This window comes from Oxyura jamaicensis, chromosome 2 (genome assembly GCF_011077185.1).
Source record: "Oxyura jamaicensis isolate SHBP4307 breed ruddy duck chromosome 2, BPBGC_Ojam_1.0, whole genome shotgun sequence".
NCBI lineage: Eukaryota > Metazoa > Chordata > Aves > Anseriformes > Anatidae > Oxyura > Oxyura jamaicensis.
In genome coordinates, this window is record NC_048894.1 from 132,044,631 (window position 1) to 132,062,863 (window position 18,233).

General features: G+C 34.2%; 1 protein-coding gene across 2 annotated transcripts in view; it reads right to left on the reverse strand.

The window, feature by feature from the left end:
- Positions 1-1,630: 1,630 nt before the first annotated feature.
- Positions 1,631-18,233, reverse strand: part of MMP16 (matrix metallopeptidase 16) — a 201,544-nt gene continuing 184,941 nt past the window's right edge. For both annotated transcript variants that reach the window (XM_035316408.1, XM_035316409.1), the window contains 2 exons: positions 16,857-16,972; positions 1,631-13,696 (listed from right to left, as the gene is read on the reverse strand). In XM_035316408.1, the coding sequence (XP_035172299.1) occupies positions 13,362-13,696; positions 16,857-16,972 (451 nt within the window). In that variant the 3' untranslated portion in view covers positions 1,631-13,361. The remainder of the gene's footprint in view (positions 13,697-16,856; positions 16,973-18,233) is intronic.

Consider the following 18,233-nt stretch of genomic DNA (forward strand, 5'->3'; position numbering starts at 1 on the left):
TTCCTCCCAGTTTTGTGTCATCTCCAAACTTGCTGAGGCTACACTCTGACCCATTCTCCAGATCATTAATAAGTTGTTCAACAGGATTGGTCCCAGTATTGTCCCCAGGGTATTCTGCTCTTTTACTGGCCTCCAACTAGACTTTGTACTACCGACTGCTACAGTCTGGGCCTGGCTATTCAGACAGTTTTTGATCCACTTCCCTGTCTGCCCATGCAGCTCATAAATCTGTGGGGATGTTATGGGGGACAGTGTCAACAGTCCTACTGAAGTCCAGATAGGCAATATCCACTGCTCTTCCCACAGCTCCCTAGCTAGTAAATTCATCACAGAAGATTATCATGTTGGTCAAGCATGACTTCCCTTTGGTGAATCCATGCTGACTATGCCTGATTTTCTTACTCTTTATGTGCCTGGAAATGTTTTTCAGGATTAGATTTTCCATCACCTTTCCAGGGACTAAGGTGAGGCTGACCGACTGGTAGATCCCTGGGTTCTTCATATTGCTCTTGTTGAAGGAAGCAAAAATGCTTAAGTGTAAAAATTCCTATGCATTCTGAATGTTTGTATAGAGGATAACAGTTTATGTCCTTTGGGGCTGAAAGCAATTCAAATGGACTTTGGTTTGGCATTGATCAGGGTATAGTTTCTTTTCCTAGTGAAGCACAATTCAAATGTACATTTCAGCCTTGCATGTCCTATAGCAGAATTCTACTTCTAATACAAACCCATTTTTATTAGTGCAGCAGTAAACTAGCAATATACATGGAGAAAAATAAGTTTGATTGACATGTTTTGTAAGTTTTAGGATTGACTAATATTCATTAAATTTCGGTCCTCATGATTGGTAAGCACCCAGAGTTTTGCCATTTGACTTGCTAGGTGATCTGTAAAACACTCATTTCCTTTATCCTTAGCTTATTTTGAGCAGAAAACAAGGTTGTGCCATGCCACCAGATATTGTGTTGAACTGAAGGATGTCATTAATAATATATTCATAAGATTTAATTCCATTGGCAATTATTGATTTCCAGATGTTTAGTTGATTTTATTCACTATAATAATTCAAACGTAGTATGAGAGTGGTTGGCAGCAGTGATTAGAAATATTTGTTATTCATAGTTAATTTTGTCTTATTGGGTAAGCTAGTATTGATTGTGTTTCTTGTTTGAAAAGATTTTTTGGAAGAGAATAATTCCTGGAAGCTAAATTCTGAATTTGGGCCCAAACATTAAAACAAAACAATTAGTTACCTGCCAAATAATTGTGAAAATAGGTCTGAAACAGACTGAATTGTCATAACAAATTTCTCTTGTGCTAATTGTGATTGCTAGATGTTTACTAATAAGTTTTCTGCATTTTTCAGCATATTCACCTATGAAGTGAATGGTATAAAGTAGACATGGATCAGCTTGGAAGTTTTTTAAATTCTTCTCTTTCAGAAAACAAACACTTCTTTGAACTTAAGATGCTAAGGTATTTAAGACACTTTCTAAACCCTTCCATTCAGAACTGGTGTTTATGTCAATCACTTGCAGACAGAGCTAAACGGGAGCTAATTTCTAGGCTGAATGATTAGACACACCTTTTAGTGACACTACATATTTTTTATTATTTATTTTTTGTTTGTTCACAAAAGAAGGGAAGAAATTTAGTCACCTGTTCATCATTTTTTTATAGGGTCTGCATCAGTAAAGTCTAATGAATAGCGCTTCAGATATTACAGAAGTAGGTACACTGCTAGGCACTCTACCTTTCTCATATAAATGAGATATTCTACTCTATTTTGATTTGAAAAATTAACTAATTCTTATTTTACCCTTTTTATACCCTGATATATCCATAATATCTCTCTATATTTTCAATATCTGTTATTCATGCATTTTCTGAGGCTAAAGCTGATTGTAATGTAAATACAGCATCTAAAGAACAGCAACTATAAATCTTATGGTAATATGTACCAAGCAAAACACAATGCCTTTAGGAAACTTTTTTTCTGTTCTCTTATTTATTGACAGATTTATTTTTTTTTTAATTACAACACAATGAAATGATGGTAAGTACATAAGATGCAATAGTATAAAAAGCCATTTTAACCCTTCCCTTGGTTAAGACACTTACAGCAGACAATAACTGCCCCACCCCATTTCCCCCTTCTCAAATGAAAACAAAAATAAATATAAATTAATAAATATAAAACAAATCACTGCACAGCCCTTAACTCTTTGATTGCCATGGCAAGAACCGTAATGATGATTCTAGCATGTGACTTTCTGTGGTTAAAGGTTGCCGCAGCAGTCAAAGGGTTATAGCATTGTAAACATAAGTACTTTGTTGAAAATGTTCAGTCATGTTAATGGTCTACAGAAATGAGATTATTATCATGACCCCTTGACCTTTAATGACACAACATTATAAGGAGTTAAAGGGATAATAGCTTGGTGAGCTGTTACATAGATTAGTTAACCCATTTTAACAATGTTACTATGAGGTCTTGATTTACTAATGAAAGACAACTTGTGTATAATAAAACACTGTTCAATGCATTGATCAATAAAATCAATGAAAAAAAATCAGTCTAAGCACCACAAAATTTTGCCTGATTATATCTGACAGTCATAATACACTTTAGCACCATTTAGTCAGCCTTGCATTTGCACACAATCAAGCTTTGTGTTTGTCAGTAAAAGCTACCTGAAGGAATAACATATGTCAGTTATAAAAAGGTTACTGTATAGAATGCACTGTGAGCCAATAAAATAAACTAAAATAGAATAAAATAACAATAATAAAATGACATTTAATTGCAGAAGAAAAAATAATAAAAAAATGCTCCAGTTATTTTGTTACTAACATACATTCTAATGAGCCAAACATGGGCATGAAATGCATGGGGCTATGCTGAGAAAAGAAAATAAAGATAAGAAATTTGCATGACACAGAGAAATCATCACATCTATATTCTGAGTTATTTGTCAGGCCTTATAAATTAAGTGAGCAACTGTTGGATGGTTCACGAAGTAGAGCTTGAAAAGAGTTGATGTTTAACAATGTGTGGGTTTTACAGTCATGTTATGCATAAAACCACTTTCTGAGATATCCTAGCAACTGTACCAAAATCCTTGTCTCTACATGAAAAGTTTGTTTCTTCTTTCTCAGAGATGGAGGATAAACAAGGATATCATGGTGTGGGAAGAGACTCATAATTGTAGCAGATACTAGCTAACGTATTGGAACCAGATTAATTTCTACTCTAATTACAGGGAATTAGGTGGAGGCAACTTTAGGAATGGTAACTACATAGAAAATAGAATCAGCTTCTAAAATCAGAAAAAAACGGGACTAAACAAACAAACAAACAAACAAAAAACATTCTGATAGATAAAAGATTATACCACTTGGAGTGAAAAGAAAAAATTGAATGTTATTTGGAAAGTAATGGAAACAAGAATGTGTATGTAGTAGGAAAAACAAACAAACAAACAAACAAAAAAACTTCTTGTATGTACAAGAAGTATGTACAAACATATCAAACTGATTGACTACATCCAAAAAAAACAGCCATACACACTTTAACCACTAACAGTACCAACCACGGGACTGGCAAAGAGCAAACATAACCTCCCTTAAACATCTTCTGAGCATGTAGGAATACACCATGTACAGTAAACCTGCAGAAGTCAAACACTTGCACCTTTCTCTGCAAGCTGTTAATGATCTGCATAATGAATCTAATTCCCAGCCTACAGTAGCAGATGATAGGGAGAGCTCTTCATAAATACACTGTTTATGACAGCTAAAAATTAGGATAATTCAGAAAACAATGCATAATAGGAAAACATTCAACCATGCAACAGTGTTAGTCTGTTATGCCAGAGTTATAATTTAATGGTGGTTGATGTCTGTATATGAACTGACTTGGTGTAGAGGAGGGTCCAGTCCTATAATTATTGTTGGCGTAGCTATAGTATAAATTACAGGCATCAGAATGCAAAGATGGAAGAGAAAAGGTTAAAGACAAGAACTAGTACAACTGCAAATAATACCAATACTCTCAAAATACAGCTTTCTAGACTTCCCATCTCTCACAGACAATATAAACTATGGAGGTAAATAGTGTGCAAGGGCTGGCATCAAAAATGGTAGCTCTTTGCTGTTACATTATGACCAATGGAATAGCCATGAGATGCAAACATGAAGTCTATGATGGTCAGTGCTGGCTGTGCCACATGATTTTTATAAAAGTTAAAGAATGGCTGTGCCAATGGATGTCAGAGACTTTAGCAATCTGAAGTGAATAACTTGGAGCTCAGCTGTTGGGGTACTGGACAATGAACAAGATTTAGTGAAAGATATATTCCAAGTTCCTGTAATGTGCATATGATGTGTTTTTGAGAAGGTACTACCTTTACATCATTGACAAAAAGCTGCATTTCCCAGTGATAGTCTGTGAAAACATATATCATTAATGAGGTGGACAACAAAATTTTATTTTCTTCGTCTGTAGAGTTAAGAGACCATTTCTCACTTGTCTATGAAGATCAGAATACATTAAAAATTGTATCAATCAGTCAGAAAATACGTCAAGGCACAGTGGAAAAAAAATAAATGGGGAGGGATTGGAAATTTGAACATATTTATCAATTTGAATTAAAAAAAAAAAAAAAAAAAAAAAAAAAGATACATGATTCATCCAGATGTCATAGATGTGTTTCTATTAAATCGAATATTTCAGGACTGAGATATAGAAATAAAGATACATGTCTGTAATATAGACTAACATGGGTAAAGGCTTCATTCTCCTTCAGCATCTCATCCAGCACAGTTCTTCAAGTGATGGATAACTATGGGGTTCTAATTTCTAAAAACAAGGGTAAAAACTGTGACAAGTTTTTGCACATAGATTCAGGATATTGGTTTGACTAATCCTTCCTTGAACGGTTTACAATTGTAGAAGATATTTATTGTGCTCTCTATATATTTGTAGTCAGATTTAGGGCAACTCTACTGAGGTGCCTTTTTGACTGACCAGTGGGATATGACATCAAATATATAATCCAGTGGACTTTCTAAAGTGTAAAAAGTATATTTTTGTTGTTGTTGTTGGAAATCAATAATACTTTCAAAGCTATCACCGAGTTCCTGATAATATGTCTTTTTGTTCTAATGTCAGTAACCAAGGTAGTGGGTACATGAAATTTTCTGTGGTGTCAATCATCTTTGGTTCCTTCCCTACCCGTCAAATTGGCTTTGCCTTTGCAGTTATGAAGCAAAGTGTTCTCATTCCTTTTCTTGTATTCTTCTAGAAATGATAAACAGAAATGCACTTCCCCTGCTTTTTCATGTGTCTGCCTGATTTCTTTGATCAAAAGACCTAGTTGGCTGTCCTGTGGATCCTAGATGTTTTGGAAAGACAATTCATGACTAATATAGGTTTTCTCTAAGAAAGATTTCAATGGTCCTAAATAGCTGTATTTGTCATCACCATGAACCAAGGACAACAACCTTCAAAGGAATACATAGATAGCAGATGATGGCCTGTGTATCTTTTATGGGAGATTCATAGTCCTCAATCTATCCTATAACATAGTTTTCATTCAGACACAGTAAGACAGTAATAGTGAATGACACTACAAGTCCGAACTTTTAAGCATGAATTGACAAGAGATGTCTGCTTGGTTTCAGAAACACACAAAGGATGGATGTTAGACATATACTTAGTTGACAGTATTTCACCAAATGCATTATACAGTGTAAGAACTGAGAATAGGTTATTTGTGTCATCACACATTCCTTCAATACTGGATTGCTACTCAGAATTAAATTTTCTTGGGTATAGCAGTCTCAGGTATTTCTGTGAGCTGAGTGAGTATTGAAAATTAATGTCCTGACGGCTGTTATTTTTGTTGTCTGTTTGTTTGTTTGTTTTTAATAGTTTTCATCTGCCTTATTATTCATGACCTGAGTTCATAGCACTTCATTATGTAAGGTGAAGCACAGCTATACAAACACAGCTCTGCCTTTCAGGTGTGAATTTTGGTTTGCCACAATCATTTAAAACAGTGCTGTAGGTTGCTGGTGATGTCTTCTGAATACACACCACCAAATGTATCTTTTCCTAATGCATATAACAGTGCTTTCCTAATGTGTATAACTCTCTGTCCAAGCAAACAAACTGCTCAGAGCTGACTTCAACATGGTGATCCCATAAAATATGAATGTGATCAGTGTGAGCACTGAAAATTTTGTAGTAATAGCCAAGCACTGCATATATAGTATATGAATCTGTTTAGATTCTTTTTATGCATAAATGTGGGGCTGGGGCTGTGCATTTAATCTTGAATATGTCAGTTGTATAATAGTGTTTTTTTGGGGGGGCTACATATTATATGTAAGTGTTAACACTGAAAAATAGAGTATTTTAAACCTCCATTTTACACTACTGGCCAACCTCCTTTTTCTCTTTGAGGCTGTGAAATCATAGTAAGGGAAACATTTTTTTTTCACACCTTATAAATGAGTTAGCACTGACTACATACTGACCCTAAGCACTGTCAGCTTCTGCAAGTCTGGCAATTCTATTTATAGCCATGTAAGTACAAGTATGTGTGTAGTATGTCTAGTATGGGTTTTAAACTATGTCAATACATAAAGATGGAAATATGGATTGGAAACATTATTTTCTGATTTAACACGCTACTCTCAGCAAATGGCGAACACAGCTGAGCATGCATTGATTGGCAGAATTACAGTGCATTGTTACCAGTGTGTAAGTAATATATTACTTCCCTAAAAACTCTTCAAACTCTGTTGTCATAATGTTAAGGTCTAAGCAGTTACTGCATAAAGCTATTTTATACCAGCCTTCTGTTGCTAATCCTACTTCCCAGAAACCCAGTTCCCAGAATGATGGATGGGCAAATGTCTGATCCAGGACACATGCATGGCACAGAATAAAAGTGATTATTCCATGTGTCAGTGCCAGATGGCAAGATGAAGAGAATGCTCAGTATATATTTTACTGCAAGAGGAAATTTATTTATTTATTTATTTATTTATTTATTTATTTATTGGGCACGAAAGACTATGAATTAAGATATGCTGAGAGCTTGCCAAAGAGATTAAGGGTGTAGTTATAAAAAGGAAATGATGCAATTTCATAGGGTAGAGATGGCTATTAACTAAATAGAAAACTTTAGTTTATGTGGTGGCTACTATAATTACCAGCTGTGGACAATGTCATTTTACAGAAGCAGAAGAAACTAAGCTGTATGACTGGAAAGCTTTGTGCCATCATAAATGGCTGGCATATGTAATGGTTAGTTTATGTAGTGTGACAGCAAGCAGCACTGTGCTGCATGCACATCCAAGTGTAGAAAATCCTGTTTAGTATGTTAGTTTCAATCAACATTTCTTCATTTATATTTTATCTGTCTCTCAAATTTATTTCATCTGTACTATGGGCAGACCAGAATAATACTTAAGGCTATATGCACAGGGTCAACATACTTTAAACACCTCACATAGAATGTCATATCTCAACAAGAGGATAGGCAACTGCCACTGACTACAAATTCTAGATGATATGCTAAAGCTTATGAATGCTGAAAGTCAAAACCTGTTTATGATGTTTGTGTTCAATGCTGTCTACATACTTTGAAAGACATTTTGATTTGATGAACAAATGCTTACTGTGGTCACATACTGATGAACCTTCAAAATATAAACTCCAGTTATCATTGTACTTTCTTAGTTACATACATACCTCAAATAACACGTCATAGAGAATCTATGCTGTCCAACACTAGAGTCTACCTTAGGTCAATTGTAAAATGGAGCCAGTCCACAACAAATGATGGTATACTTTTGATGTTTACCAGACATTTTCAGCATCTATGGCACTGATGACAATGTCGATCTCTCAGTCTCTGACATCTCAGAGGATAAGTCATAAGAATGGATTAGAGAGATTGGACTCACACATTACATTTTTTTTTTTTTATGAGATCTTTGGCTGACAAATCAGTGATTTATATGCATAAACAGATACTAATTTTATGTTTATATGTTATATGGTTCATTTACACCTGATTTTGTAACTGACATATGTTTAAATGGTCTTATCTTGTTTGAACCACTCTGTCTAGAGTCTGTGTGCTTTGAGCTAAGGAAGTATTCTTAACATAACAACACTGGTCTATCAGTCACAGATATAGCATTGTATTCAATAACAGGTTATCTGTTCCTCGACTCACACAAAACATTATTTGATTTACAGCATAGCTGAACTCCTAAGTGGCCAGTGACATTTGTTCCTTCCACTGATAATAATGATTTTCCTTGTGGCTCATAGGACTGCAGTCTTCTATTTACACTTCTGGAAATAGAGCTGTCCAAAGACAGTCTTGACAACAACAAAAGGCAACAGGGAGCTATCTTTCTGTAATGGCTGCATCAAATCTCTTACTACTATGGTACGCAGCTTCCTCCACCTCTGCAATTGGTGATAAAACTTAGGCCTCATTCTAAGAATATATGTAAGCTGGGAGAGAGCAAGCCCCTGCAGCCATATCCTTCTTCAGGCTGGTTATCTTGTGCTATCTCCAATTTAGGCTGCTAATGGTGTGATAGTTTGCATTTATACTTTCTTAAAAATGCAGTGACTGGAACATTCACTGTTCAGTTTTCTATTTGGCTTTTTTTTTAAGCTTTGCCCTAGTGATGGTTCAAATGCAATAATAATAATAATAATAATAATAACAAAAAAGTAGAATAGGAAAGTAATATTTCCGTTGCTTTTAGGCAGACCTACCTTCTACCCTACACACATTTTTTTTCTAACCAACAAGCTAGAACTCTATTCTATATAATTTGGTACCAAAAACTACATTTAACTGACATTAGGATTGTGAAGTAAGCCAAAAAAATCTGAAAATTCAAAATTAATTCTTACACTCTGTTCTTAATCCAGAGTGCTCATAGCACAAGAGTCTTGGCCAAACAACTGGGAGGTGAAGTACACTGCCAAGAGAAAGTGTAAATCTGCCCCTTATGTTTGAATATATTAATTTCTGTCATTTTCATTCACAAAAGTAGCTTTTCTTTTTCTTTTTTTTTCTTTTTTTTTTTTTTTTCTTTAATTATTCCCTCCCTTTACTCCACTTTGAAAAAAGAAAAAGAACAAAAATTCATAGGAAGATATAAAACGTGTATTACATTTGTTCAGGAGACTTGAAAGGGCTCCTTTGGAGCCATTTGAGTCTCCCCATCTCAGGCTATCCAGTAAATATACAGTTACATACTTTTTTAAGTGTATTTTTTGAAAAAAAATATATATATTGTGTCAATATGTTACAGTCAATAACCTTTTCATAGCTTTATACATTAAAAGGCCAGGTGAAACAGTTATGTTATCTACTCTGGCCTCCTGTGTCATACAGACCATAGTATTTTGAAGACACACAGCTCTGCATAGTCAGCTTGATAGACTGTAACTGATTAACACAATTAATATTCAGTTTTGTATTGTTCCACAGTACAGATCGTGACAGTAGCAATATGGAAAAGCTTATTAAAAAATTTATGTGAAAAGTTACAACATGTGAATAGGAACCCAGATTGAAGAACTCAATCACTTTGTTTTAGATTAGTTTGTTTTAGATTAGTGCTTGTAGGCTCTGGTAGGAAAACAACTGTTCAAAAAATAACATTGTCTTAGAACTTTTACTTGTTTGAGTTCAAAACTAAATCAGGCAACACCACTAATTTAATCTGAACTTCCATAATTCAAAGTCAGCCAACATGTATTTGGAAAGACCACCACAATTGCTCCTACATTTTTTACTTAAAACAAACCTTTATGACTGTGTTATAACCTACTGAAAATAGGATTATATAAGAGAAATGCTGACAAAATCTTGCTCTGCATGACATAAACATGCCAATATAATATTACTTTTCCCTCTCTGTATATAATATATATGCACTTTAGAATAAAAGAAAATAATCAACTTGTGTATTCAGGTATCTATGATGTACCATAAACCAAGCACTAGACTTATCACACTTACCTTCCTGCATAATTAAAATTAAGTTCTCCAAATGCAAACATTTTTGTTACTTTATCAAAAAACAACAGTCAACATGCTCAGCACTTCATTACTCTCAGGGAAACAGTTGCACAAAAAGTTAAAGCTGCCATGAAAGATATTTCAAACTTGAAGTGAAATTTTCAAGTGAACAAAAAAAAACAGATGAGATGCTGTTCTGAAATAAAGATAATATAAAATCAGTTCTCCTGTTGTAGAGGAGAACAGGTTTTCCAACAAGTGCAGAGTAAATAGTGTTAGTATTTTCCACCAACTCTCCAAGGGACAAAATTGGAACGGGTGATGAATCATTTTGTTCTGTCTGTAGCAAAATAAGTTATAGTAGATTGCTGACAATAAAAATCTATGCATGAATTAAAATATGCATGTATGTGTATGTGAATGTGTGTATGCATTTCTAAATATATAAATGTATGCACACACACACATATTAATATATATGACAAAAAGGCATTGAATTCCGAATTCACCAAATGAGCAGATGTGCAGTAAATTCCCTATGTTACTTAACTGTGATTTAATATATATTTTCAGCAACAACTGAATTGGATTTACTAAATAATGCTATGGGCTGATACTGGTGCATTTCTAACCTACAGTATGCAGTACCTCTACAAAACATCTCGAAAATGCCATCTGCATTGCATATTTGTTTTAAAACTATATCTTTTTCTAATCTTCATTTCTGTTAGCCGTTACATATGTATATCTGTTTATGCTCTAAGAAATAACAATTTGCAATGCTTTATAGCATGCCACTTATGTCCATAAAATAAGTCCTCAAATCAATATAAAATCATGTAATTGAACAAAAAGGCATACTATTTTTCATGCTATGCTCAATATAAATATAAATTCAAGGCAGTCAAGCTATTCATTACCAAAATAATAATAACCATAATATATGTGTATATATACCTACACTCTCTAAAAAATGATCCAGTTACATGAATTAAGAAATCAGTAAGAAATTGGCTGAATGTAGTACAAAAGTCTCATTTTATGTAAAAGCCGATATTGGCCATTTCAAGTATTTTAATACTTTCCTATAACCTTTTCATTAATAACTAGCTATCTGTAGAAATGATAACTTTATATGGAAAAATTGTATTCAAGTTAAATAAAAAATCATTTCTACTGTAGTTCATTTTTAGAGTGTGCATGTATACATAGCAAAATACCTTTCTACAGATCTATCATAAATATTTTTGTTTCTGTCTTTTCTTTCCTAAGAAAACACTTCAACATTTTGTTCTCTAATTTTGGATAATGTGCATCAGGCCTTTTAAGAAACTAAACCCATCTTAGATCATTAGCAACACCAGATTCCATTCAGTTTGTGCCAGTTTGCAAGTTAAAGGTCAAAGAGCAAAGACATAGGACAGTACACTTTAAGGAAATTCAGACAGTGAAGCTGTTCACAGAAGACAATGTTTAACTTGGTAATGACAGTCAACAGGTCAATAATCAAGTTCAAGGCAAGCTGTTCATTGTTGCAAAAGCTACTCCCCTCAAATCCTGGCTTTCATAAAAAACCAGGTGTCTGACATTTGGGGTGCATCACTCTGACCATCTTTAATAAGTTCACAGCTCAGTGACTGTAAAGCCTATCACTGCAAGAAGCAGCTCCTAAAATCAATAAAGAGGTCTGTCAGTTGCTGACTTTTCTCTAGGAAAAAAATATTGATACAAACCTGCTCTGCAGGTCACATGAAAATGACAATACTGCTGTTAGCACAAATTACACGTAATGACAAAATGCTTTGGTGGTCCCTTGGCTCTGCCAGTGATATCACGTTCAGCTAAAGGCCAGAGATTTGACTAACCCTTTGAGAACTATGGTGAACATGCAAGGGGGTAACACACCAGAGGATATTCATGCAATATCAGAGTCATCATTTTAGTTTTCCTTTGAAACTTTAACTATACCTCTGAAGAGGCAAATTGAATTATCATGCAACATAGTTTAAAAGAGAAATTCAAGATGCTTAAGATAAAAGGCTAAGCTATAAAACTGTAGCCAGTTCAGAAAAATCCTTGGTAAGTGGTAGAAGATATTAAAATATGTTTGGTTCATTTAACCAGAAAGTAGCTGGTAAATATAGTTTGTTTTCTCTTTATGTTATAAATGCTTTTGTATCAATAATGCAAGTAATTAAAAACACTCACTTGCAGTCACAGGAAATCAGTTTATTTATTTATTTATTTATTTATTTTTAAAAAATTCTTTTAAAACCTGTATTTCCGAAACACAATCCTGTAATTTAATGACAACCAAGATTAACATCCACCAGACTCTGAAAACCGATGCAATAGTTCTCAAAGGGTTACACCAAAGTAATACCAGTGTCAAGTTTCTCTACAGCATGACTGTTGCTTTAGTTCATTGAAATCCACTTCAGAGACACACTGCTTTTTACCATGCTTTGGAATGAGTGCTCCTGACAGACCTGTGAAAGGCCTGGGGCAGTTGGCTTGGTACAGCTTGGGAAAAATTATGCAGGAAAACCAACCCCAAATCAAACAAATCAATAAAAAGATTCCGCTTGAATATAGTAATGAATATAAATGAGTTTAAAACATTGAGGACATAGCCCAGAGCAGCTGTATAAAACACAAAATGAATGTATTATTAAGGCTGTTACTATATTGCAGATATTTTGGCCCCTTGTTTGTTGGAAAATGGCTGTCCGAACAGTCTGAAGTCCTGCGTGTCATCCGGGTCTCCCACCTGACAAACTGGAAGTAGGAGTATAGGACTTTATCCATAGCAGACAGAAAGCAATCCTCTTTGGAGACAAAGCTGTTTTGGGTCTTCTCACTTTCCTGAAAGTTCCATTGTGGGTTGTTGTATTTTTTCTAAAAAAATTGACCTTCAGCAAAAAAATTTTCAAAGGGGAACAGGCCTTAAGGGAAAAATGTAGAAACATTGGAGATTTTTTATTTTTCCTCTTCATTAGTTAATCCTGATAGTTTATCGGGCATTTAGCGTGCAGAGGAAAGGCCTAAATTGAATGACAAAGAAAGACAAAGGACTGAAGAAACAGCAGATACTTTGTATCATGGAAGCTTCCCAGCTGAGCAAATCGCCACTCATGCGCAGGACAGGCAACCCCCTGGGTTTTAAAGATCAGCTTTGTTTCAGACCGACAGATGCCTGCTCCTAGCTAGGAAACTGCATAACAGCTCTTGTGTTGAACCTCAAGTTACCACAAACTCCTGGGAGGGAAAGAAAAACAACAAAACCCTACATCACACCCACTCTTGCATAGAGCGTTTGCAGTACAGTATGTGGCGGGGTGTTCCTTTCCTTTTGAACTGGAACACAGTGTAAACCAAGACAAGGAGGCACAAGGCCAGGATGCAAGGAATGACGATGGCTATGGCTTTCACAGTGCTGGCTGTGTTGTCCAATTTGATGACAATGTCAACGTCATCTTGAGGGCTGTGTCGATCTTTGTCTCGGTCTGTTGGTCCATCACAGCCCATAAAATCCTTGAGGATGGATCTGGGGTAGCCAGGTTCCACTCTGAGCATCTGGTTATTGAATTTCCAATACTCTTTTCCTTTGTAGAAATATGTGAAGCCTGAGGAAGAAAATTGCAATTATTCATGGTCATATCAGATTAAACCATGTCATCTACACCCAATGACTGAAACTACTGGTATCAAATTATTTTACATTTAGAAAGATAAAAAATATGAGGAATATACCCTACTGATGGGCCTTTCAAAACTTTTCAAGTTTAATTTCTTTCCTGTCTCTAGAAAATCTGTTTTACCCTATTTTTTACAGAATAGAAAGATTTTATTTCCTGCATTAGCACAAACAATAAAAGGATTCCAAAAAATATTATCTTTGACATACCAGGGTCCAGGTGATTTGTTTATTCATTGAAAGCCCAACTGGAGCTGTAATCCTCAGGGCCAGCTCTACGCACTTTGAAGCATCTCAAGCTCTTCAAGATGAAATGTCTACTGAAATAGGTTGTTACACTGAGCTAGCCAAAAATAAGAGCTCTCTCTACTCAATGTCACATAGCCTACCACTGTACTTCAGAAGAAGGAGACTGTATGAAATAAAAGCAGCTTTGCCAAAAAAAAAAAAAAAAAAAAAAAAAAAAAAAAAAGGAGGTGTACACATTTAAATTTTCTGCAGGGAGCTGGTATTTGATCATTCAATACAATACAATGTTATTACCAAATATGCCTAAATGAAAAAAAAAAAAAAAAAAAAAAAAGAGACTCCCTGACAAAAAATCTAAGTTACTTTATTATCCCAGATGAAAAATTGCATTAATCAGCAAACTTTCACAAAGGGTGAATTTCCTCCCACTTTTTGTAGGCTGAATGCAAATTGATGGATTTTTTCCAGAATATTTTTTTCTTTTTTTTCTTTTTTTATTTCTCCCAATTAAGTACTTCAGCTGAAGCAATTTGATGTATTATCTATAAAAATATTCTAATACATATAGAGATATGAAATCTCTATATCTATATTCTTACCTATATATATAAACTACAAACTTGTATGTATTAGGTACATATAATCCCAAATACATTACTTACATTACTTAGTATTAATAGTGAAGGAAATCCTTTTGTCTATCAGACTTACTGTAGGTGTTTATTTGCATGGTTTGCACAATAAAAAGAAAAGGGAAAACCAAATATATATATATATATATATATATATATGGTTTAATTAGAAGATATGCTTTCAAATGGTCACCAACAGAACTTCATAGTTCTGACTTTGCATGTCAGTGCTTCTACCCAGAGAAAGAAAAACAGATCCAGACAAAATGCACTCAAATTCTTCCTAAGTAAGCTGTGTTACTTCATACTGGTATCTATTTTTGTTTCTTGCAATTTCCATACAAGCAGCAGTGGAGATGTGAACTATTTCTCAAGACATGCCTGCTTTCATTATTTCATGAAAAATGTCTTAGTGGTCTTAATGGGAACTTTATGATGACATTTTCAATCCTTCCTTCTGCCCTACTGTCCTTTTAGGCTTCCTGTGAAGCCCAAGAATGCCCTTTTCCCTTTGCCTTCTTCACAATCTAATGTCATGTTTTACCACCCTCCTCATTCAAAGACTCTTAGACAGACTATCAAAGCTATTGGGGAAGAATAGAGAAGTGGGTCTGACGTTATGAAGAGTCTTTTCTGCCTTAGTAATAAGTGTTCTGCCCCTGTAGTACTTTGAAAACCACTCATCTGAGTGTTACACTAAGATAATTTGTATTCATAATGACAGACACGTACCTGAGCTCAATAGAGAAAACTTTTTATGGGGAATGCAGTCAAAATAATATATATATATATATATATATATATAATACATGCATACATACAGAAATCATAGAATCATAGAACAGCTCAGGTTGGAAAGAACCTTAAAGATCATCTCACTCCAACCCCCCCCCCGCCATAGGCAGGGATACCATCCACTAGATCAGGTTGGTCAAGGCCCCATCCAGCATGGCCTTGAACACCTCCAGGGACGGGGCATCCACAACTTCTCTTTAGCAACCTGTTCCAGTGCCTCACTGTATGTATAAACATATATACATGCTAAATTCCTTTTGGATGTAAATATTTAGAAATATGCTTAAAAATAATTAAGGGAAGAGAGCAGAGGTTATATGCATTGTGCTTGTGTGTGCATACATAATGTTTGTGCTCATTTCCAAACATATATGTGTATTTACAAACAACAGTTAGTTATTGAGTGTAGAATGCAGAATGTCATCATGCCTGACTTACTTCCCAGTAAAAATAAAATAAACCAAAGAAAAACAACATAAAAATGTAGTCTAGCCAAAGTGTTGGAATCCAGAGATGTTTTCTACTCTGGATGTAACAGAGATGAAGCAAGGAAGCAAATAGACATATTTTGGGGGGGAAAATAATAATAATAATCTATAGTAAATTACTTAATCAAGTTGGAGATTAAAATAGTAGATGGAAATTATCTACACATGGAAAGAAATCTTTTTGTCTACTTATCAAAAGGAAATTAATATAGCAATACATATAGTGCTGTCTGTGAGGTGAGCACAACAAACTCAAAATGTACTAATAAATAAATCATAAATGCTATACAACTTTCTTCCAATAATGATAAATGAGGACAAATGCATATTTTTATTCCCATCAAAGGGATCTACACTCTGCAACTGAGGGCAGCCTGCCAGTAGCCCTGGGTAGCACTGAATTCTCATAAAATAGATTAGATTTTGACTGCTCTCATTCATTTGGAACTGTGGCCAACTAAAATTCTAGATCCTTGTATGTGATGATCCATCTCGGTCCTGGTAATATCAACCTATAATAACATCCCCATGATTTACATTTCTGTACCACGGGTTTATGACATCTTTGATAACATAGATTCCTAAGGATATTTCAAATTAAGATTTCTATTCAGATAAAGATCTGGTTTCCCTGTTCTAGTTATTCAGAATAAAGGTATTACCTTCTAAATTGTATAAACAGCCAACGCCTTGACAGTAGCAAAATAGAGATATACTGTGGTTAGAAAACTCATTTAAAGACTTTAATTCTGCAGAGAACAGAAATAATTAAATGAATTAAGACAGAATAACAAAAAAAAAAAAAAAAATCATAATGTTCATAAATACCTCCACTACTTAACACAAATAGTCAATCACTGCTCTGCTACTCTGTATTACATAAAGGGTGTTAGTAAATTAGTAAAACAGAAATGTATTTGCATACCATTTTCTTTGTGGACAAAGGCTCCCTGAGGAGATTCTGGGATACCTTTCCAAATTGTGATTGGTTTGGGATAACCAGGGTCCATGGATCTCATTTCTTCACTGTACCTCCAGTACCTGTTTTTTTTTTTTTTTTTTTTTTTTAAGAAAACAATAAAAAAAAAATTAAAAAAAAGATTTATAACATAGCAGGCAAGAAACTACATAGTTTTTTCCTTCTAACATTTGCTATATTCAATAGTCACAAATGGGAATACTTGAGTACTTTTCTTTGAAGATACTACCAAATAACAAAGAAATAAAATCTATTTGCAAACTAGATAACTGTTTCATGTACACTGAAAAAAAAAAAAAAAAAAAAAATTTTGCAGTTTGACAACTAAATCAACTTGTATCTCACTTATAATCACAGCAATTCTGATGTCTAGGACACGGTGAAACAAAGAGATGCAGCATATGAGAAAAAAAAAAAAGGTACACAAATGTTTTAACTAACATTTTAATCACAAAAATGCCAGCATGCTTAACTTGACTCCCTATGAATATACCTTACTGTAGCTGGTCATTTTATTAAATAGTTACGATGCAACAGAAAATTTTAAATGCAGTTATGCATCATTGTTAACCGGTCTTTCTCTAATTAAAAAGCCTCACCATTCAAATTTTAGGCAACCTGAACTTCAGAGAAGTATTTATGATTTTGATTTTATTTACATTTAGAAATAATGTTGATACTTTCTTTGTTCTTATGCAGACAATTAAACTGCTGTATGCATCTAAGTCTTATCATAGCGTATCCTTAGTTTCTCTGTGTATATTGCTATAATATTTGGGTAGCTTATTACGTATTTTGATTGGCTCCACTAATTTAAAGTACACTAAGTTAGACCATAGTTTTCTGGGAGTTTTCAAAATTCAGCTTTATTCTTGTGAAAAATCACCTAAAAAGGCAGCCACTCTCCATATCACCTGCATTAATAATATTGTCCTGCTAAAATCTTGACCCGTTTTATAATTTGAACCATTTGACTTCAGCTATTAGAAACGGTTGTTATGATATATCCTGGTAGATTAGAGTCCTTAAGTGGACAATATTTTTTTTTTCCTTGTGAAGGTTCTTAGAAACTAATCAATTCATCTCTTGATCTTTTTGAAAAACAGAATAAACCAAACTCTTATGTACTTTGCCCTGTGTGACATTTCCCTGGCTTTAAAATTCTAGTGAAATTAAAGTTGGCAGATTTGGTAAATTACACTAAAAACTACTTGAATTTATTTTTTTCTTTCAAATGCATAAACCATTTTTATAACCTGATTTCTTAATATAGTAGTACATGCACCAATAACCAGCCAACAAAACAATGTTGTTTATTTTGAA